Source organism: Ceratocystis lukuohia (assembly GCF_044167205.1).
Source record: "Ceratocystis lukuohia strain C4212 chromosome Unknown Supercontig2_pilon, whole genome shotgun sequence".
In the NCBI taxonomy this organism is placed as follows: Eukaryota; Fungi; Ascomycota; class Sordariomycetes; order Microascales; family Ceratocystidaceae; genus Ceratocystis; species Ceratocystis lukuohia.
The window spans coordinates 4,199,202-4,220,877 of record NW_027263521.1 but is presented as its reverse complement, the minus strand read 5'-3'; the positions used below and the strand labels follow the sequence as shown (position 1 = coordinate 4,220,877).

General features: G+C 43.3%; 9 protein-coding genes across 9 annotated transcripts; 4 read left to right on the top strand and 5 right to left on the bottom strand.

The window, feature by feature from the left end:
- Positions 1-1,182: 1,182 nt before the first annotated feature.
- HOO65_021029 (uncharacterized protein) lies at positions 1,183-2,331 on the top strand (the record flags this gene model as incomplete). Its single annotated transcript, XM_071000219.1, has 1 exon — positions 1,183-2,331. The coding sequence occupies one exon, from the start codon at positions 1,183-1,185 to the stop codon at positions 2,329-2,331; it is 1,149 nt and encodes a 382-aa protein (XP_070861667.1).
- A 713-nt stretch (positions 2,332-3,044) lies between these two features.
- HOO65_021028 (Pre-mRNA-processing factor 17) lies at positions 3,045-4,712 on the bottom strand (the record flags this gene model as incomplete). Its single annotated transcript, XM_071006682.1, has 2 exons — positions 3,045-4,027; positions 4,100-4,712. The coding sequence occupies 2 exons, from the start codon at positions 4,710-4,712 to the stop codon at positions 3,045-3,047; spliced, it is 1,596 nt and encodes a 531-aa protein (XP_070861666.1).
- A 947-nt stretch (positions 4,713-5,659) lies between these two features.
- Positions 5,660-6,393, bottom strand: HOO65_021027 (ER-derived vesicles protein ERV15; the record flags this gene model as incomplete). The annotated part of the gene is made up of 4 exons (XM_071007031.1): positions 5,660-5,752; positions 5,821-5,887; positions 5,951-6,106; positions 6,293-6,393. The coding sequence occupies 4 exons, from the start codon at positions 6,391-6,393 to the stop codon at positions 5,660-5,662; spliced, it is 417 nt and encodes a 138-aa protein (XP_070861665.1).
- An 847-nt stretch (positions 6,394-7,240) lies between these two features.
- On the bottom strand, positions 7,241-8,699 carry HOO65_021026 (methionine aminopeptidase; the record flags this gene model as incomplete). The annotated part of the gene is made up of 4 exons (XM_071006751.1): positions 7,241-7,335; positions 7,401-7,947; positions 8,028-8,362; positions 8,663-8,699. The coding sequence occupies 4 exons, from the start codon at positions 8,697-8,699 to the stop codon at positions 7,241-7,243; spliced, it is 1,014 nt and encodes a 337-aa protein (XP_070861664.1).
- Positions 8,700-9,216: 517 nt separating this feature from the next.
- Positions 9,217-10,951, top strand: HOO65_021025 (Kynurenine 3-monooxygenase; the record flags this gene model as incomplete). The annotated part of the gene is made up of 4 exons (XM_071006659.1): positions 9,217-9,319; positions 9,381-9,598; positions 9,673-10,092; positions 10,169-10,951. 4 exons carry the CDS (start codon positions 9,217-9,219, stop codon positions 10,949-10,951), a joined length of 1,524 nt encoding a protein of 507 aa, XP_070861663.1.
- A 560-nt stretch (positions 10,952-11,511) lies between these two features.
- HOO65_021024 (Lipase 4) lies at positions 11,512-13,319 on the top strand (the record flags this gene model as incomplete). The annotated part of the gene is made up of 3 exons (XM_071006638.1): positions 11,512-11,745; positions 11,804-13,115; positions 13,303-13,319. 3 exons carry the CDS (start codon positions 11,512-11,514, stop codon positions 13,317-13,319), a joined length of 1,563 nt encoding a protein of 520 aa, XP_070861662.1.
- A 2,042-nt stretch (positions 13,320-15,361) lies between these two features.
- HOO65_021023 (putative prefoldin subunit 1) lies at positions 15,362-15,919 on the bottom strand (the record flags this gene model as incomplete). The annotated part of the gene is made up of 3 exons (XM_071007072.1): positions 15,362-15,536; positions 15,607-15,773; positions 15,890-15,919. The coding sequence occupies 3 exons, from the start codon at positions 15,917-15,919 to the stop codon at positions 15,362-15,364; spliced, it is 372 nt and encodes a 123-aa protein (XP_070861661.1).
- Positions 15,920-17,014: 1,095 nt separating this feature from the next.
- On the top strand, positions 17,015-17,475 carry HOO65_021022 (Ankyrin repeat-containing protein C6C3.08; the record flags this gene model as incomplete). Its single annotated transcript, XM_071007095.1, has 2 exons — positions 17,015-17,341; positions 17,422-17,475. The coding sequence occupies 2 exons, from the start codon at positions 17,015-17,017 to the stop codon at positions 17,473-17,475; spliced, it is 381 nt and encodes a 126-aa protein (XP_070861660.1).
- An 83-nt stretch (positions 17,476-17,558) lies between these two features.
- On the bottom strand, positions 17,559-20,221 carry HOO65_021021 (Protein sgm1; the record flags this gene model as incomplete). The annotated part of the gene is made up of 3 exons (XM_071006456.1): positions 17,559-18,530; positions 18,598-19,967; positions 20,032-20,221. The coding sequence occupies 3 exons, from the start codon at positions 20,219-20,221 to the stop codon at positions 17,559-17,561; spliced, it is 2,532 nt and encodes an 843-aa protein (XP_070861659.1).
- Between the last annotated feature and the right edge of the window lie 1,455 nt (positions 20,222-21,676).

Sequence of the window (21,676 nt, the reverse complement as noted above, 5' to 3'; positions counted from 1 at the left end):
AGAACGCAGGCGAGATATTTTCATTTTTCATTTTTCATTTTTTATTTTTCATCTTCATCTTCATTTTCATTTCTATTTTTTATATTTTTATATTCTTTTATCTTTGTTGTCCTCTGACCCACTGGGCTCTCACTTCACAAGCTAGCACGCGAGCAATACAAAGCACACAAAATGATGCAGAGGACTCCCTTTAGTGCAAGCAATATATAAGCTGGCGATCCCTTGAGTGTGCAGGGCAGCTACTCTATTCTAAATTCATGGCTTTTTGTGCCACAAGGACAGGGCATAAGAGCTAAGGCATAGATAGCACAAGAACACTAAAATGTGAAAGGACTCAGACGCTGCAGCACTGAATCCCTTGTTCTTGTTCTCCTCTTTCTTGCAGCTTTGTTGAATCCTTTGTCTTGGTTTGGGATGGGATCTGTTTCCTCTTATTTCCAACCTTCTTCTCATGTTACTCCTTTCTTTTTTCTCGATTGTTGCTTTGGCTTCAGTAACCGGATAACTACGCGCCGTTTCCCGTCTTGTTGGCTATTATTCCTTTTGTCTATTCTCCTCAATTCTTGTCACTCGTTCTTTCTGCACTAGTTTTCATACTTTATACTTTATACTTTCTTTTTATTCTTTTTTTCGTTCGTCTTCTATTCTTCCGTCAATCTTTCCATCGATCTTGATCTGTTTATTCTCTTCATTCATTTATCACCTGTTCGCAATTTGATTTTGTCGTCAACTATCTACCTTCTTTGTCCTTCATCTATCTTTCGTCTTGCCTTTCACTTCGTCCAGTCATTCCTTACTTGCTTTGATATCATATTCCTGTCTTGTCTTGTCTTCTTTTTTTTTTTTTTTTTGTTTCGATACTGCACTGCTTCTTCATCATTCATTTTGTCATTCTTGTTTTCGTTGTCATCGCCGCTGTTCTCGATTGCTTACCTCTCAAGAGTCCACCATTCATTGGACGCCGCGCACCACTTTCACCTCTTGTCCCCTCCTCTTCCAACTAGGCCTCTTTCCTTGATCTCTGGTTGCCTGCTACTGTCGCTCTTTTAAAAATTTCCTTTTTGTACTAAACGTTGTCTACATATCCATATACTTGGCAACTCCCATCTCCTGCATCTACCTGTATACGGCTGACTCTGACTAATCGGCCTCTTCACTTCCTTCCTTTTTGTTTCATCTACCATGGCTACTACGAAGGCGCTACTCTCTGACATCATGAGCTACCCCGAATGCTCCAACGACGCAGGCATCGTATCGCCTGAAGCGCCCTCATACATGGATAGCACTGCCTTGTCAAGGCCTGCAAAAATCTCGGACTCTGCTTCTATTGCCCCCGGTGGATCAGCTGTCTTGTCTGGGAAGCCGCTCAAGACGGCTAACATCTCAAGTCCCGAAACCAGTACAATGTCTCTACCGTTGCCTGACGCGCGTGGTTCGACGCCCCTTTCTTCTAAACGTCGGCGTTCCGATAGCTTTGATGGAGATGTTTCCCCAGTTTCTACTCCCAAGCGGCGCCGGATAGTCTCTGCCCGTCTCCCTACGCCCAGTGTTTCTCGTCGCAGCTCCATGAACTTTGCCTCCACCAACTATAGCTCAAGCTCAATCTGCAAGTCGACTATCCCACGCTCCTTTGCCGATATCGAAGCTGCTCTTGCGCCCTTAACGAGCTTTCCCTCCTGCGAACCTCTAAAGCCCGTTGCTTTTGCAAGACTACCGCGTGAACTCAACGACATGATATTTTCGCTACTAGATTATAAGTCTCTAATTCGCCTGTCTCAGACAAACACGCTCCTAAACAGCATAGTCGATACTCAAATTGCTCCTGCCCATGAAAAGCTGGCTTTTGTCATGTCCGCCGAAAAGAACTTTTCTCAGCATTGGCCTAAATGTACCGATGATGAAGAGCATCCTGGAAACTTTGCCTGCTATGCTTGTTTTCGTGTTCGCAGTCCTGTACACTTTGCTGAGGTTGAACTGCCACACGACGCTGAAGCCGAACTTGGCGGCGAGGAGCAGAAATCACTTTGCAATAATGAAAGCCCATCTCAAACTGAGCCTGTATTCCTGTCTATTACATCCGACACCGCAAAAAAACCTTTGTGCACCACCCCCCCTTCAAATACTTCGCCTGGCACAAAGCCTATTGTCCTGCGGCGCTACTGCATTGATTGCGGAGTTCATCATGGTCTTTATAAAGCAGGCCAAAACCTTGTTACCAAAATGGACCAGAAGCTTTGGATATGTAGCTGTCAACGCATATGCCAAACGGCCTCAGAACCGGAATGTCCTGAATGCCAGAATTGTTTGCTTACAAACAAGAGGAGTAACTAAAACAGAGCCTTGTATCCCTCTCATGAGCGTGCGTCTTGAGTGTAGCTCTGATTCCTTCTCGTTTTGCTTTTGGATTTCTTTTCTGTGAATAGAAAAATATGGGTGGCATGCACCTGTTTTCATGGTGCTGTTTCCAGCTAGTAATAGCCTTGTTTTATCTCCATTCATCCGCGCTGTGCGCCTCTTTCACTGCTCATTTGTTATACTCTCCTAATGTGTTTTCTATTGACCAATAGTCTTGATGTTGTGTTTTATCGAAGAAGCTCTCCACGGAAAAAAGACAGGAGAACAACCCATTGTTAGCTAATAAGATGCTGTAAGTTTTGTGTAACACTTTCATTCCTTTCAATTCTTGTGTTCCCTCACTTCGCAACGTTGTTGATTTGCCTTGATGATTTTGTCAATCCTGCTTGGAAAAAAATCATATTACCTCCCCTAATCTACTACTTCTTCATGTATGGATCAACATAGCTATCGACACAAGACTTCATAGTCGAATTTCTGTTCATAATTTTGCCCATGATTGAAACTTTGTAACAGTGTGCCTGTGCCATGTGCAAGACTCTAGAATAACGAGGTACAGCTTGGTATATAGTATTATATCATTAGATAGTATCTTCTTATTCAGTGCATGATGCTGGATCGTAAAAGCTATCACAGCCATACACATAAAAAAGAAGCCATGTTGATTAGTATGGCTCTTGCTTGGTCTGTTAGTCCCAAAGTCGTACCTGTCCATCTTGCCCGGCTGTGAATACCTTGGAAGTTTCCTGTTCTGACCATGCCATACACGTCAGCGCCGTCTTGCTAGCTTGTATCTTGTGCAGCATTGTGCCTTTTTTGAAATCCCAAAACACTAGAAACCCAGCCGAATCGCCGCTCGTAACAAACTGGCCGTCTGGGCTAACAGTGACATCAATAGCAGTACCAACCGTGTGATGGCCCTTCCAAAGCTTCTTCCTGTTCTGTCGGATCTTGTCTCCGGTGGAGTAAGCCAAGATGGAATTATCGCCACTCTGATAAAGAACATGTTTCCCACTAGGGTGCAAGCAGCTACGAGTGTACGCAAACATATCAATCTCAGCGATGATCTTGGTAGGTACAGGAATACCGTAATCCCATGCGCGGACTGTTTTGTCGTTAGATGAGCTCATGAAACGGCGGCCTTCATCAAGGAATTCCAGTGTTGTGATGTCCGACAAATGGTGATTGTAATCTTGAATGATTTCGTTCCCCACACGGGTATCGTATTGCAATATGGTATTATTAGACATTCCTGCAATGAACTCATTGTGGTGGTCAGGAGATAGATTGTTCCATCTGATAACATGTGCAGTTTTGCCATTTGAAAATTTGCCAAGACACTTGCCGGTTTCGGTGTCCCACAGCTTTATGGTACGGTCCCAAGAAGAACTGATGAACTTGGTGCCATCATGATTGAAATGAGTATCCGAAAGTGCTTTGCTGTGGCCGTTGTATGTTCGAAGAAGCTCCCGAGAATGATAGACGTCGTAAATGCGTATAGTGGAGTCCGCACTTGCTGATAATAGCAAGTGTGAAGACTTGGGGAAAAGGCGTAGTGATGTGATTGCTTGCTTGCTTTCCTTCCAGGCATGAATCTGTTTCTTGGGAATGAAGTTCGTGATGCTTCCAGGCTCCTTGCGTAGATCGACATTGAGATCTTGTGGAATATGCACTGTAGAGGAGAAAATAAAAAAGTTAGTTGGGTATAGATAGCAATGATTACAGGTAATAGCCAAATACTTACTGAATGTACGGCCTTGGTAGTCGAACTCTTGTGATCCATGGAAGATAGTGGTTTCGGTACCAAGACTCTCTACTTCCTTTCTTCGTTCTAGCGCAACAGAAGGGGCTGATACGGTTGTGCCACTGGCAACGATATCCTCGTCATCTGTGACTTCAATTTCTTCATATTCCTCATCGCTAGCAAGTGACTCATCATCATCAACGTCTTGATACCTGGGTTTGTATTTGGCCCATGGGCCGACATATGCACCTGCACCTTCAACGATAGTTGCGTCGCCTTTTTTTTCACGAGTAGCTCTTAAGTTGGAAGCTTCCTTTTTTATTTCTGTTGCCGACTTGATTGCCCTTTCAGGCCCACCACGTCTCTCAACGGCTTGGTGCTTTGCTCTGAAGGTGTGTTCGCTAACGATAGTTTCTTCAGCAAACCCGGTTAACACATTGTTTTTGCGTTTTTTTGCGCCATCTTGAGAAAATGGATTGGCTGGTCCAACTGATGGCCTTGAAACTTCTTCTCTGCTATATATGTCGGCAGTATGTGATAGGGGTGCCTGTTCTCTCACAATCAGGGCATCTCTAGGCGCCATGTTGGCTGGAAACTTGTTCAGGTCTGCCATTGTAATTTGGATCGTGATTGCGTCGGCCTTATCGTAAGCTTGGGGTAGATTGCTCTTTTTCGAATGTATTGGTTATCGACGAAGTATTACGAAGAACAGGGCTACTGTATGAGGTCGGATGAGCTAATGTTGACAATCGGTAGGTCAAAGTCGCAGGTGCAAAATATAAAAATTGAAATTGACAATACCTCAGCCTTGTTAACACTGCTGAAAGTAATGATAAGGCAGCATGCCCCACTTTAATAATAGGGTTAGATCTACAGAGCAGCCTTTTACCTTTTTATGCCCAGCTTAGTTTTACCTACAATTAGTTAAGAAAACAGACTTATCAAAGGAAGTCATTGGTGCCTTGAAGTGAGTCTTTAATACATTCTATTAACCAAAATTTATTGGGCATGAAAAAGAATACGATGAGAAAAGTTAATGGAATACGAAAACTACAATGTGATATTATAGGTGGTTCGTAGCTTGAACGTAAAAGTATCCTCCACAAAACATAAGTGATCATATTGCTTGCTCTTTAACTCGCCAATATCCCTATTTGATGAGGAGATGATATATCTACACTAGCAAACTAGTGAGATTTTCATTTAACATCAAGGTGAGCTGGTGTCATCGTCGTCATGTTTCGATTCCGAGGCGGGGTTGTAGAGAGACCGCCTGTAGAAATGGGGATAAACCTCATATTCGATCAACGGAACTTGGTGATATATCCTATTAATTTTGAGTAAGATCGAGGGTATGATCCAATTGCGCTAAACAAAAAGGTATAACGCAATTTGAGGAGAGGGGTAGAAAGTTCGCCCAAGGCATTGACAAAGAAACCTTTGCTGATTACAGATCGGAGGCATGAATATAGAAGGAAAAAAGAGGCACCCGCTGATTAGGAGAGTAGAGAGTAAAGATTTAGAGGTAAACCCCTGCTGGAGAGCAGAGATATCTAGCGTCTAGCTCGACTCGTCCTTGATCAAGGCAACGATCATGCTGTAGAGGTAGAAAAAGAACATGACCAAATGGAAAGCTAGCTTTGAGAATGACTCCTATTAAGAAACAGTCATACTAGTTAGATTTTGTCGGTTAAAGTACGAGTAATACTAAGGGAACATACCTTTTTGTGGACATTGAGCTTGCGGAATATCTCGGTGGCATCAAGAAGATGAACGTTGTCGAAAATTCTGTGAGGATGTGTTAGCATCATCGGGGCGCAATTCACATTTAGATAATTTCAAGTGACTAACTTCTTGATATTCCAAGCAAGTAACGGCAAGTTCAAAATCAATGGAAGCCAGTATCCGTTAATCAAAAACATGAAAGTGAGAAAACCATGGACGGCAGCTTCGGGGACAATGTAGGTGTTAAGGCGGTTGCAGAGATCGATCGGGTTGATATAGTCGCTATTGGCAAGAAGAAAAGAGAAATCTTGTTAGCCTAATGAAGAGCACGTACTGGCTAGCTATCGGGATCAACAAGATCATGATCAGTCGCAACTGAAAGAGCTAATGACAATATTGACTTTTGGGTCAATTGAGGGGAAGTACGCCCTGCGCAAACAGTAGTTGTCGGGTGACTTGGTTACGTACCATTCCAAGTCGCTGTACATGATAGTGAAGAAAACCTGGAGGAAAAGGTTGACAGCATTGATCAACACTGCCAATAGGTAAAGCCAGGCTTCTCCAGACATGATGAGAGGTCGCGATGTTAAACCAGGCGCAAGACAAAATAGAAAGAAATAGAGAGAAAGCCGGAATTAGAAGGCAGAAGTGATGGAGGTATCGTAGGCGAAAGACGAGATTTGAGCGTGAGAACTTTGTCAAGGGACTCGTTGCTGGTAGTCGGAGAGAACACTTTACGTGGCGGCTCAACGGCTAAGCAAGTTTAGTGTAATAAAACCCATAAGAAGTGGGCTTTCCTTTCTTTCTCAATTATGAGAGAAGGCGGGGGGGGGGGGGGACAGGACAGGCAAGGGATATATCGTTGAAGCTTCTTGATGGCAGGGGCCAAGACGCAGGACAAGATTTCGGGGCCAATTTGTGACTTGTGACAAAAAAAGAAGAAAAAACTAAGATGACATCAAAGATTTTTGGTGGCCTAAAGCTGTTGCAACTAAGTGGAAAGGACCTGAGGGGACTTCACCTTGATATTGTTTGGTTCTATAATTTTTAGGACAGGTTTCACAGCTTGCCGCCTTCGTGCGCCACACTGAATGAGGCTCCCTCCGGTTTCGTCCCACCTCAGCCACATATATTTGATGTTGTCTTTTAGCCTCAAGTCACCAAACAAGGTTTCTTTGATTGCACTATCATCATGTATTTTTTGTAAGGGACGTATCATTTGGCTTCAGTTTTGGCCTTCATTTTTCTTGATGTGGCATTGGTTTTAGGGGGAAAAAACCACGCCATACTGAAGCTTTGTCTAAATGTAGATGCTTGTTCCTTCTACTTGACACCATTTCATTTTTGTATTGCACTACCATCTACCCGTCAAATTTGTTGGATTTTTGCCGAATTTCCTTCAATATAAGGTCGTATTCATTTCTTTGGTATGGTCACTGGACCTCCTGGAGATTTGGGTAACCGAGCCGTAAGAACTTCTACACCATCGTCGGTTACGAGAAGTGTGTGCTCTATTAATTTGAATTAGACAAGTATTCGCCATATTTCTGATAGGAGCCCATGGCAGACAACTTACCAAACTGTGCAGTACGTTTGCCATCTATCGTAGTACTTGTCCAATTGTCGGGCCACGTGATATCACGATACTTTCCAAGGGCTACCATAGGTTCGATAGTGAAGGTCATTCCAGGTTTCGCTTCGCCGATGGTCTTGTTTTTAGCGTAATGGGGGATATTAGGAGGGCAATGGAATAACTTGTTGATACCATGGCCGCAATAAGTACGAATGACACTGCAGTCCCGGGTCTTGGCGTGCTGCTCAATGATGTTACCAAATTCGCGGAACAGGACACCTGGTTTGACACTTTGTATGGCAAGATCCAGGCACTCTCTAGCACATTCTGTTACACGAACAGAATCAGGGTCAGCCTTGGCCTTATCGCCAATATAGTATGTCTCGTTGAGATCACCGTGATAGCCCTCGTGATAAAGGGTAACGTCAATATTCAAAATGTCACCATCTTGCAATACCCTTTGATCAGGGATACCATGGCAAATGACTTCATTGACCGAAGTGCAAACAGACTTTGGGAAATGGTTGTAATTAAGTGGTGAGGGGTACGACTGACACGATAGTATTAGTTATCGGTTTGTTTGATCAGAGAATTTGAAGCTTTAGATTTTTTGTTTTTCGATAAACTTACGTTGCGCTCAATGCAAGCTTTATGGACGACTTCATCAATATAGTCAGTAGTGACTCCAGGGACAGCTGCAGCCGCGGCAATATCGAGAACCTCCCGGGCGAGTCTGCAAACTTTTCGCATGGCATCCTGTCCTTTAGCATCCAAAATTTCAATACGGCTAGGGCGAAGCATAGATCTATTGTATTTAGGGATTCCATCTTGAGACCAATCAGGGTGAGGAATGCTCTTGGGGACTTTTCTATGCGCAGAAAGAGGATATAAGGGGCGCAGAGGACCAGCGAAGGCAAATGTCGGAAATGGGTTGAAGGTGCCATCGGCGGCATTGGGCTCGGAAACTAGGGAAGGGGAAATGAATTTCTCCAGGAGGTTTGTCTTCGCTTTATGCACTTGCTTGTGGGTAGACTGCCGATTAGATGGACTGTTGTTAGCATGGAGTTTCTCCCTTCAAATTGCGAATTTCAAATTTCTTGTGCTCTAGAAATGACGAAGTAGAGTTTGAATCCTCTATCATGGGTTTCTAAGACCATTTAAACTAACCCAGCTCTTTTTAAAGCATTCTTGGGAGCAGAAGAATGTATCTTTGATCCCGAGTTTGATACAGGTAGGGCACTGCAGTGAGCCTGCATCAACCGTACAGTCAGTGCCAGAACATTTGCGCGGGGCGTCAACCATTTTGCCTGAGTTTTCCTGGATAAAGTAGAGTCAGAAGAAAGATAGGCCCGTTTAAAGCTTCTTTTGTGCCAAAAACTCGTTGACTGTGAACCTATGTTCTGCTATCAAAGTAGGTAGTAGATCACAAGTTGAGCAAAAAGCGCAATGCAAGCCAGCCTCGTTTAAGCTATAGTTTCTTTTTTTTTTGTATCCGAAGGTCCAAAATGTTTTTTTTCCCCAAAGCTAATGGAATAAATGCAACATGTGGGGCTATCAAAAAATAATAAACTAGAAACCCCCACTATGAATATGCTTATATCCAAGCTGTGACGCAACCAATAACACTTTAGATGGGTTAGTTACATAACATAAACTTCCGATTGCAGATGAGATAATAAACCTAAAATGCACGAATTAAAATATCTAATCGTATGATTTATCACTCCACCTTCAGTACATATATCATGGACCTAGGTCTCCTGTAGCTAGAGTCTTCTAGTCTTGTACTTGCTCGTAGCGACGGCCAAACGTTACAAAGATGCAAAAGACAGTTATCGTGGGTGGAGGTCCAGTTGGATCTTTGGCTGCCTTGTATGCAGCTCACCGAGGCCATGAAGTTGAGGTTTACGAGTTACGTCCTGGTATGTTACACACATTAATTTACCTTGAGATATGATCACTTGGTTAACAAAGAAGTTCTAGACCTCCGCGATCCTAGCACTGTTCCCTTGAACTTTACCCGCTCCATTAATCTTGCAGTGTCTGAGCGAGGTATCAATGCTATGCGCAACTCTGGCTTCCCTGATCTCCTAGAAGACGTCTTCAAGTCAGCACTTCCCATGAGGGGCCGAATGATTCATGGGAGAAAAGCCGATGGAACGTTTTACGAAGAAGCGCAAGACTACGACCCATTTGGGCGTGTAAGAATGCATATTCCAATTTTGATTGAAAATAATGATTCAATATTGGAAACTAACATGGTTCAATGAAATAGACTATTTTCTCGATGGATCGGACTATCTTGAATAAAACACTTCTTGATACCCTTGAGGCACAGCCTAACGTCAAAATATTCTTCAGCCACAAACTTACGGGCGTTGATTTTCGCAAGAATGAGGCATGGTTTGAAATCAATGGCCAGTCCCCCACTGAAAAGCCCCGAGAGGAAATTCGCATTAGCTTCGACTTCTTAATCGGAGCAGATGGTGCACACTCTCTCACGCGGTACCATTTGATGAAATTCACCCGTATGAATTTCCAGCAGGAGTATGTCGATACTCTATGGTGTGAATTCCGCATTGACCCTCTGGAGCCAGATTCTAGTTGTGAGAACAAGCCTAGATTTGCGATTTCCCCAGGCCATCTTCATATTTGGCCGGGGAAAGACTTCATGTTTATCGCTATTCCATCTGACGTATGCACATTCTCACTATTTCTGGCGGCGAAGTTTCTCTCATCCAACCTCAAGCATACTGACATTTATCCAATAGGACGGTTCATTTGTTTGCACTCTATTTCTGCCTAGCGCTGAATTTTCAAAACTCGAAGCTGATGTCTCAACAATCCCCGAGTTTTTCGACTGCCATTTCCCTGGAGTCACTGAACTTATTAAGCCTAGTCAGCTTGTTGAGTCTTTCACGAAAAATCCCCATTTACCCCTAGTCAGCATCAAAGCTAAGCCATATCACTATGGGTCTTCTGCCGTCATAGTAGGAGACGCTGCCCATGCAATGGTACCTTTCTATGCTCAGGGCTTGAACTGTGGCATGGAAGATGTCCGTATCTTATTTTCCGTCTTGGACAAATATGCCAAACTGATACAGGATAATAGCCCCGATGGCAGTAGTGATGCCTCAATGCTTCAACTTAGTCAACGGGCCATGGCGTTGAATGAATACACCGAAGTACGTGTCCCTGATGCGCATGTAGTTAACGACCTCGCTTTACAGAATTACATTGAGATGCGTGCTTCAGTTCTTTCACGCACCTATCTACTACGCAAGTGGCTTGAAGAGAAGGTATCCGTATACTTCCCTGCGCTTGGGTGGAAGACGCGCTATATGCGTATAAGCTTCGGTAATGAGCGATATTCAGAAGTCCTCAAAAAAACAGAACACCAAGGCAAAGTGCTCTCCCGGATCATTCTCGCAAGTCTCGCCAGTCCATTTTTCTTTGGCGCTGTGTTCCTCTGGGGCCGTCGCCATCAAAACTCAGGCTTGACGATTATGAACGGCATGGGTTGGCTGAGACATATTACCAACATGTGGCAGTGACAATAGTACCTGGTATCTATGACTAGAGTTTTTACAATTTAAGTTATATTCATCTCTGCATCTCTATCAAAGTCTATTCATACTTGGGTGGATAATACTGTGCGAAGTTTCAGTGATGAAGTTAGGATAGACAAACACTCTACCAACAAGGGTTGCAACTACAAAGGAATAAGACAAAGGAAGGGGCATGTGACTTGCTGGCACTTATGATGTAACGCAAGTGTCACTAGACTACTAAATTCTGGCCAATGAGGACACAGATAATCTTACGCCACCTAGGTTAAATCTAGCCGTGACCTCATTAATTGCCCAAAGCTTCTTTGCCGATGCACATTAATTGTTCTACGACACATTAAAAGGTGATATCATTGCTTGCCATTTTTATCTACCACCCATCAGCAATATCATACACATTTTTCTCGAGATTGAAACTCTGATTCAAGCTATTCAACCTCAACTGCCTCTGCCTGTCTTCATTCAATAATGGCCTGACAGCTGCTTGTCTTCCTGCCTCCTTGCCTGTTTTATGCGGAATACCCGCATCTATCTACCTTTGCACTATGATCAACATCGAGCCGGTATTGCGGATTGTGAAATACTCCCAGTCCGATAATCCAGCATCTTCACCTAGCAATTTTCTCCCAAGCAGCTTAAACTTGGTGCCATGTCTTTTTGGTGCTTTATCTGAGCTTCGACAACATGTGTCCTCGTTGATTTCTAGTCCCAGTAATAGGACGTCGGTGGGTGATGTTGCTGATACTCGAAAGGCCGCTATCGAATCCCGAATGAAGGAGGTTAGTCGAGTTGTTTCTATCTTTCTATAGTTACGGTATTTAACGTTGACTATTACAGGCATTAACTCACGAAGAATGGGAGGCTGCAGCCAAAGACCTTGACGTTATTGAAGGCAATGACACTTGGCAAGTCTCGAGTAATGATGAAGAGGCACATGACTGGAACCCACGTCGTATAAAAGCTGAAATACGCCGTCTAGATGAAGCGCGAAGCAGTGGCGACCTGAAATTAATGGTGTACTTAGTACGGACGGCCTTATCACGCGATCTTGGTGGTATGGGCAATCGCAATCTTTACCGACACTCGTATATTGGTACCAAATCTTTAATCGAACAGTACGTTGACTCGGCCGTCCAAACAATTGATGCAATATCCGACATCGCGGCACGACGACTTCCAATTGAAATGACGCTGCAGCTCTTGACTCGAACTATACAACAAGCTCGTCAAAACTTTGGTCGCAGCGCCCTACTGCTAAGTGGCGGAGCAACATTTGGCATGCTTCATATTGGAGTCCTAAAGGCTCTGCATGAGGCAGATTTACTACCGCGAATTATATCTGGGGCTTCAGCGGGGTCGATCGTATGCGCGGTACTCTGCACACGAATGGACTCTGAAATTCCCCAGATGTTACAAGAGTTTGCCTATGGCCATCTAGATGTATTCGAAAAAGCAGGGTCCAAAATTGGATTTATTGGTCACTTGCAGCGATTACTTTTGCAAGGAAGCTGGAATGATGTTAGCAATCTAGATCGCGTTATGAGGGGTATGATAGGCGATATCACCTTTCGAGAAGCATACAACCGCTCAAGACGCATCCTTAACATCTGTGTTTCAACGCCATCTTCACATGATATGCCACGGCTGCTAAACTATATTACTGCCCCGAATGTTCTCATTAGATCAGCCGTCACTGCTTCATGCTCAGTTCCCCTTGTTTTCAACCCCGGCAAACTTTGGATTAAAAACCCGATGGATGGCAAAATTCAAGTATGGGAGCCTGGCTCACAAACATGGGTTGATGGGTCATTGGACAACGATCTTCCGATGGAGCGGCTGTCAGAAATGTTCAATGTGAACCATTTCATTGTGTCACAAGTTAATCCGCACATAGTGCCCTTTCTCTCGAAGGACAACCATCTCACTTCTGACCAAAATCAAGGCTCCAAGTTCAATCCGATCAAAGTTTCCTCAGATTGGAATTATGCCTTGGGAAATGTTGCCATTATGGAGGCTATCCATCGCCTACAAGTTATGGTCGATGTTGGAATGGCTCCAGGATACTGCTCAAAAATCAAAAGTATCCTTAATCAGAAGTACTCGGGTGATATCAACATTCTGCCTGAAATCAATCCTAAAGATCTGCCTTGTCTGTTGACAAACCCTACGATAGACTTCATGTTGAGAAGCTGTCTAGCGGGGGAAAAAGCAACCTGGCCTAAGATAGCTCGCATTCGTGAGCGGGTTTCCATTGAGGCTGCCCTTGGACGTTGTCTTAATACCCTCAAAGCTCGGGTTATTGCCTCTCATGAAATCTACAACTACCCAAAAAGTAGTGGCTCACGAAAAATAGGGTGGAAGTCAGCATCTGTGGCGTTTCGGTCTTCTCATTTTCTTCCCTTGGGTATACCTTTATCGCCCGTTTCTAATGTGATCGATGATTCCCGACGTAATTGGCAAAAGGATCGCCCACGAAGCTCATCTGAGGCTGAAGATAGCGAAACACTTAGTTTTCCTATTGCCTTACATAGTAGTAGTAGTCACGTCCATCTTGGGCTATCAACAGATCACGATATCTAATCAACATTGTATTTTATGAATAAGAACTTACGCTATATTATTTCTGTTTACCATCCTCTTTAAATAGAACTAGTTTTCATTTGTTTCTACTGCGTCGTGGTCTCTCATTCATAGCAAATCGAGACTTATTAGAATTTCTGTTTGTACTATTGTACCAGTTGCATGTTTGGTTATTTTTCATGTGAAATAAGTGACGTAATGAACTCAGTGATTCGTGTTTGGAGAGCATCAAATGTCTCCTTGTCCGACCAAAAATGACCTGCGTTGGGGATTTGAGTCCCTTGAAAGTGTGAGTTAGGTCTTGATGAGAGTTTGATGTTCCAAGAGCGAAGCTTCGCAATTGGTACAAATATATCCTTATCGCCATATACAGCCAATGTTGGATGTTCGCAAAGCTTTTTCTCAGCAACATCGTTGCTAAGAGGTATGGGGCGAAAAAAGCTCGTTGGTAGAAAAGAGAATGTTGCAAGATTGCTTATAACACCTTGAAGAGGAGATACTAACAAATATGCATCATTGGGTACTACAAGATCAAGCAGCGCGTCTAGCATGTGTGGCTCTGTAGTCAGCACTGGTGTCCTGCATATTGGCCTTATCTCGGCTCCTCCAACTGATGAAGCCCTTCGGGAACTGTCTTTGGATTTTCTTCGATGAGTAAGTCTTGCCTTGACCTCGCTAAGCCGTTTGCGGATCTTATCCTCAGCATCTAGACTCAACGAGCGCCGGGACTCACGTCCATGGTTTTCTATCGTGTCCCAGCCACCAACCCTTATACCAAAAGAATGTCGGTAGTTTCTTGGATCAGCCACATTTAATCTGGTTTCAAAAATGCTTGATAGAATGGCATTTTGATTCATGGCCAAGTGCTTGGCTCTTGTTCGAATCTCTGCGGCCGTGGTCCCTAACGGCGGAGAACCAAACTCATGCAAAATTTCTAACAAAGGGGGGAGTTTTGATGTGATCAGAGAGCCATATGAGTATCCCCCAAGAATCATGACGGGCGATATTCCCTTAGCAGTGTCTGGTTCCAATGATACTTGTCTAGATGGCACCAGCTCATCACGGTTCGGAAAGGGGTCTAGATGATGAGCGTAATACACAAGAAACCCGACCATAGACATGTAATCTCCACATTCCGGTTTGCCAGTCCATGACGTGTGTCCAGGAGAGCCGCCTCCTCCGCTTTATTTACTATTTTGTCAGAAACAGCCTAAGCTCATACGTGTAAGGCATATTCTTTAATACATACCGGAAATTAAATGTGCCAACCATATAGCCTTGACGAAGCAAGAGTCCTATAACCGTTTTTACTATTCTATCATCGTATGATCCTCCTAACGGAGCATAGGGATGAGCAAATATAGCGGTATGCCGGTGCCAGGTAGGAGCATGAAGCGTTGGCGATAGTGACAAGGGATGGTATACTCGGCAATCAAGTAAAGTTTGATCATGAAGGCTCTGGAGAATGAAGCTCAAGGTTGGCTCTGGGATCATTGCGTCAAACTGCACTGTTTGCAGCATGTCCACAAGCAGGGAATAATCCCCAAGAAAAGCTTGCGTTGATATGTTAACGGGTACGAGAGCTCATTCTCATTGAAGAATGAACTAGAAGGAATTCACCCTGGGTAGAATCATGTGATAACCTCACGGCTACTTTTTCGCTAACCCTAGCCAATAGGGTTGTTGAAACAAGCCTAAGCAAAGATGCAAATACCACATTTAATCTAGAAACGTTGTGTCTAGTACAGTACACCATTCACGCATACATCTATTACGTATATTCTTTGTCTCCACACCTGATTATTTGAAGGTTATTCATGAAGCAGGGCCACCCCCACGGCGCAACATCTGCTCAATATGATCGCGGCTATTTTTGTGCGTTGTTTCTAAGTACTGTAGCCGCTTTCCTAACTTATCTATATCACCTTCAAGTTCTTTCATCTGAAATGACATTTCATCCATGAGCTTGGGTTCAGGTATAGATACAAACCTATCAGTAATGTATAGTTAGCAATTGTCAGTCTCGCGATATTGGCCATTTGACGTTTCGGGTGACTCACATCTTTCCAAGTCCTTTATATAAAGGAGTCTCCTTGGATAAACCAGATACTTCTTTCATGGTCAAGTTTAACAGGCGAATTTCACGCTGTTTGCTGGCTACTTGTGATTTTGAGATTCCAATTTGCTGCTCAGCCAAGAGAGCTTGATTCTCAATCTCGTGAACAAGCTATAATGCTATAGTTAGTAGAATGCAAGTTTTATCGTTCATTATTCTTTCCCTAGTAGCTAGGAAGCATGTAGAATTAAAAAAAAAGGGTTGCTAAAGCAAATAGTGCTGCTCACCTTTTGGAGGGCTTCGGTAGATATCGACATTTTGTTGCACAGGACGTTGGGAAAGAAGGAGTGAAAGATAGATATTGTGAGTGCACTGGTTGTCACTCACACATGGATATCTCAAAGCCAAATATTGCCCCATAAGCTTGGGGCCTTATGAAAGTAGAGGGGAATATTTTTAGTGGCCCAGCCTTGTGAGGGCTAAATTGATGACGTGTAGCCTTCTGCTAGCTCAAGGGTTACACAACAAGTGGGGAGTTCTTTCCTTTTTCCAAGGGGATTGGTTGGTACTGCAATTACGTAGATGCAACCATGACCTTAGCGCTGTAGAGCTTCCGAAGGAAAACCACTTTTTTCTACAACGCTCACAACATTCTACATTTTGATCTTGACTTCCAATTTTCAGCCTTCATGTCCCAATCACAGGGCGACGATTTCCTTCTGCATCAGGCTGCTCGTGACGGACGAGGTTCGCTACAACATTCAGCAATACAAACCCAGTCACTAACCATCGCTGACATATATATATTTATTAGTCGTATTAGTTGAAAGCCTCTTGAAAGTGAGGAGTGTTGATAATATCCTCTGCTACACAATACGATGTATTCTTTACTGATACTCATGGCACACAGAGTAACTCCGGACTATCACTCAAGAAAGACAATGATGGTCGGCTTCCCATTCACTGGGCTATATCTTCAAACAACCTTGAAATAGTGAAACAGTTAGTCCAACTCTCCGGATTTGACCCGGATGTGCAAGTAAGAAACTCCAGATCGGATGGTTTCCGCTCATGTTTTGAACTAACAAATAGTATGACCTACATACATGCCTTGTAGGATGATAGTGGCTGGACTCCCCTCATGATTGCCGTGAATATAGCCGATTCCGATGAGATCATCTCGCTCTTACTGCAAAAGGGGGCCGACATAAATATGAAAAGTAAGATATCTTTCCCCTTGATTGTAAAAAAATGGAAAATAAAGCAAAAATCTAAATGCTGTCCGGATCAGTTATTAATGAAATATACCTCCATTACAGATTTTGCGGGCCAGGTAAACCAGTTCAGTGATTCGCTAATCTCTTGTTTTCCGACACAATGTTACTAACTGTCCTGCTGCTCTTTAGTCCATCATGCACTTCATTGCTTCTAAAAAGAAGGTAGACTTGGCCCGAATGTTTCTCGCTCTCAAACCGCCTGCATCTGTTCGCATTAGGGATAAGCGAGGTCAATACCCCATCCATCGCGCCGCCTCAATTGGCTCCGTCCCTATGATAGAAGCTTTACTCAAAGCCCATAGTCCCCTTAATGCCTCGGATATCTCAGGAAGCACCGCTCTTCATCATTCAATTTCCGAGGGTCATGGCGATGTTGCCGTTGCTTTATTAAAGGCCGGTATTGATGCTAAAAGAAAGGACTCGGATGGAAATTTAGCTTTGGATGTTGCCCCAGATAATGAGGTAATGAGAAATACCCTACTAGTGCTTTGCTATACCCCTTCTCCAACGATCATCTAACTAACAGTTTATGGCTACCATAGGTTCGTAAATACATCATCAAGACTGCCGAAGCTGAAGGGATTGATTTGAACTAGATACAACAAAAAGCAGTAAACATAGCATTGAATTCCCCTTGGGATTCGAAATATACTAATAAAATAAAAAATCACCTCGCTGATCATTTGCCTACTGTGCTCTCTACCAAATCTCGGTACATAGCTTTGACGTCTTGCACGTCAGCCTTTAGCTCTTCCACTAACTCACTCTTTTCACCAAGCATCTCCAATGTTGTTTGATAGCGAGCATTGACTTCCTTGATTTCAACCTCTAGTTCAGAAATTCTTGACTCACTAGCTTGTGCTGTTTGAATTCTCTTCATTAGTGCCGATATTTCCGCCCGAGCTTCATCACGTTGATGAGCAATACGATCCTTTTCTTCTTTTGAGGCGACTCTTTCAGCTTCAAGGCGGCGTACAGTGGCGCTTAATCTATCAACAAGTTGTATCGAGGGCCCCGCGGCTACAGTAGAAACAGACACCATGTCATTCGTAGGATTTTGAGGCGATGAAGGTGTGTCAACTTGGCCGAAGTTTTCCATGCTTTCGGAGAAGCTAATAGATGGGCTTGAAGGTCGATCCATCGGAGATTCAATCTTTGAAGATATTACCGAATTGGAACGAGCACTTATCGACAAGGCTTGTGATGCAAGAGCCCATTGTGGAGCGCCCCATCGAGAGGATGGCCGGTCGGGATCTGCACAAGGGGCACCAGGGGCCGAAGTCTTTCGTGTTTTTATGTTAGATGTTGAAAGCAAGTCCACATTGGACAATTGACTTCGATATGAAAGCTGCGGTGAATCAGGTCGCAAGGGGGTGGAGGAACGCATATTGATACCGGCAATTTCGTCGATAGTCTGCCATTTCTCAGAAGGGATTCTGTCAAAATTGGCTTTCCATTCCTCTTGCTTTTGCATCATTTCTAATTGAAGCTGCTTAAAAGATTCTTCCTTTTCTTTCAACTGATTTTTAAGAGTCTCATTTTCTGCCATGCATGCAGAAATCGCTTTTGATTCAGGGGACTCATCATCAGAGCTATCAAGCTTAGACCGTAACTCTGTAACCTCTTCCTCCTGACGTTTCAGCCGAAGAGTCTATCAATTCACGGTTAATATACATACATAAGGTCTCCTCATAAATAATCAAATACATAGTACTTACTGACTCCCTGACTTTCTTTCTCATGTCGGACTCTCGCTGAAATGCATCATCGCGCTCTCTTTCCAAACCAGCCAAGCGGGCAAGTAGACTAGATTCGATCCCTTGCCAATTCTCATTCGCTATAGCATATTGGGTTTGAAGAGTCTCAACTTGGCGCAACAACTTGGTATTAGAGTCACCCGTTGATAGGGAAGATACTTCCTCCGCATAGACTCTTGCCGCTTCCAACTTGCCTTCGAGTGCCTGAACTTCCTTCTCACGCTCAGCCTCGACCTTTCGACATCTCTCAGCTGCAGCGTCTAGTTGGATTTTTAGATCGCTTAATTGTTTGTTCGCACGCTCAGTAACAAGGCTCTTTTCTATCTGCATCGACGCAATAGTGTCCTGCAGTTCCTTATTTAGCAGCATGTCAGCATCTGACTGATGAGGGTGTTTGTCGACAACTGGGGCATCACGAACGTCCAGCAACGTTTGAATTTCCATGTTAAGACTCTGGATAGTTGCATCTTTGGTTTGCAGCTCGAAATTTAACTTGGAAGACTCCGACTGTAAACGGCTAATAAAGATCTGCGCTTTTTTCAAGTCTTTTTCAAGACCATTGTTCGTGTCCAGAGCTATTTGTAAGCTAGATAATTGAGCTGTGGAGTTTTCAAGCTTGGCCTTCGTAACTTCCATGTCGCGACTCTGATCAAGAAGCTTTGCTTTCAAGTTTTTGATAGCGGTTCGACACTTCTGATTTTCCAAGGAAAGATCTTGCCCTTCTCTAATCAGTTGAGCAATTTGGGTGTCCCTTTCAGCCAGTTGACGCTCAATTCCATTAGGAGATGTGTCATTTTTACTCTTAAGAGAGTTTTTCAAGACATCATCAGTCAAAAATCGTATTTTAGCCGCCATGTTGTCGATTCTTTCCAGATAGTCATTGAGCTCTTGATGCTGGCATTCATGATAATCAGACTTCGGCGGCGAAGTTAATTTTTTTTCGCTAGCTAAACTAGTGGTTGGATTCTTTCCCTCATCAGCTGCAGTCGTCTCTAGGGGCCTGGGCCTTGAGGTTTCGCATGTTTCAGCGGCTCTATTGCCATGCGATGTTTTCGAATTATCAGATGTACTCGTTGCATAGACATCTTCTTCTACTGACAGCAAAGGTTCATTAGGTGTCGAAGCATCTAATAAGGGATCACTAGGTTTCAAGGTAGCGAGATTCCCATCTAACTCCTTGCGAGGCAGGTCGGGAACATTCAGGGTAGTCGAGGTATCAGACAGATCAATTGAGGTTGACGTTCGTGGAGATGCTTTAGCTGCAATCGCTTTTGCAAGCCGTTCTTGAAGCTTGTTTGGTTGCTTGTTGCTAGAAGGCTGTTGCAATGGTTCTTCATTCAAGAGTAGTTAGCGACGTGTCTATAAAAAATCAGTCCATAGATAGGGGGAACGTACCAGGGATAGGTTTTGTTGCAACTTCTGTAGTCGTAGGTGGTGTTGGGGTCGTTGTCTGGATGGCAGGCAGTGTTGATGTTGATGCAAAGCCTTGCTCATCAGCCAAGATATTATCGAGCCGAGCTTCAACACCTGCTACTGCCTGTTGTAAGAATGAACCCCAACCTGAGGCTTTGCCAGCAGAGCCCATAGTGCAAGTTGTGTTTGGATTGAGTTAGTGTAGGGCAGCCAGCCACTTGCTGTGTTTAGATTTGGCAGAGTTAGTGCAGTGTCTGATCTTGAAACCTTGATCACAAGCACCATTAAAAAAAAGGGTAAGGGTTAGGTATAAAGAAAATAAAGGTGGAGCTTGAATGACATTAGTGAAAACCCCCAAGTTTATAATTTACTTAAATTAACATACAGGATAAGCATGCACACCACACTAAACAAGTATGTGCACCAAAAAAATCAACACTCAAGACAGAAAGTGGCATAAAAACACAACTAAGCATCTGAACAACTGAAACTAAGTGCTATGTTGTTCTGTAGACATTGTAGAAACTATCTGGTATGTGCTTGAATTATGACTAGTTCTGCCACATGTCCTACAGTGCCTTTCACTCACTAGCCCTGACCTTCCTTGTTGCCAGTGCTTGACATCAATTGCTCAATGAAAATACTGTAAAGTGTTTTATTTAGAAAAATCTAAAGAAAGAAAGAAGAAAGAAGAAAACTAAAACTAAGTGCCTTTTGTCCTATTTGTATTTCTTACTTCTATCTAGTAGAGTTTTCTCTGAGCCATTTATCATCTATAGTCACTAGTTATCTATACACTCTGTGTAATGATCTATGGATCATGTATGGTTCAGGCCTTGCCCTCACCCCCCCTTTCTCTCTCTAGCCCCTTTTCCTTGCATCTTCCCCTAGTCCCCCTACCAAAGTGCATCTTTCCCAATGTACATATAAACCACTTGACCACTATTGTTAGCATAGCTCCCTTTAGTTTCTTTTAGAACTTATTGAGTTCTTCTTAAATACAGAGCTGTTATACAATTGAATCTTCTTGTATCTTGTGAAGCCTTACACTCTGTCACAGACAGGCAGGAAGGCTCTATGAGACTAACTCAATAGTTCAAAGACAGGATAGGTAGGACAGGTAGACAAGGACAAGGACAGAAGGAACAGTATATTCAAGACAGTAATAGACACCAGGAACAGAGGACAAGGACATTGCTTAGGGAGTAATATTCAGGTAACAGAGGGAGGTTCTATCTAGTCTATATATCTATACAATGTTATGGGTGAGGTACAATGCTATGATTCATATATAATCTTTATTGATTGATGAGGAGGGAAAGGAGTCTATCTAGAAGGTTGTGCTGGTGAGCAGGGTGAAATACTTCACTTACCCCCTGTGTTTCCACCCACCTTCACTGCCTTCTATATTCAGTACTAAACTGTAATATTATTCTCCTTCTTCTCCCCTTCCTTCTTCTTCCACTTACTCTTCAGTTAGCCTATCAGTGTAAGGTAAGTTTCTTTAGGTCTATTATTTTTAGTTATTAGTCCCTATTTCACTTCCCAACTGTATAGGGCTTCTAAATTATCTTTGATCACATTATTAATTAGTTTATAAGTTAGTATTTCAAACCCTTTCTACTTT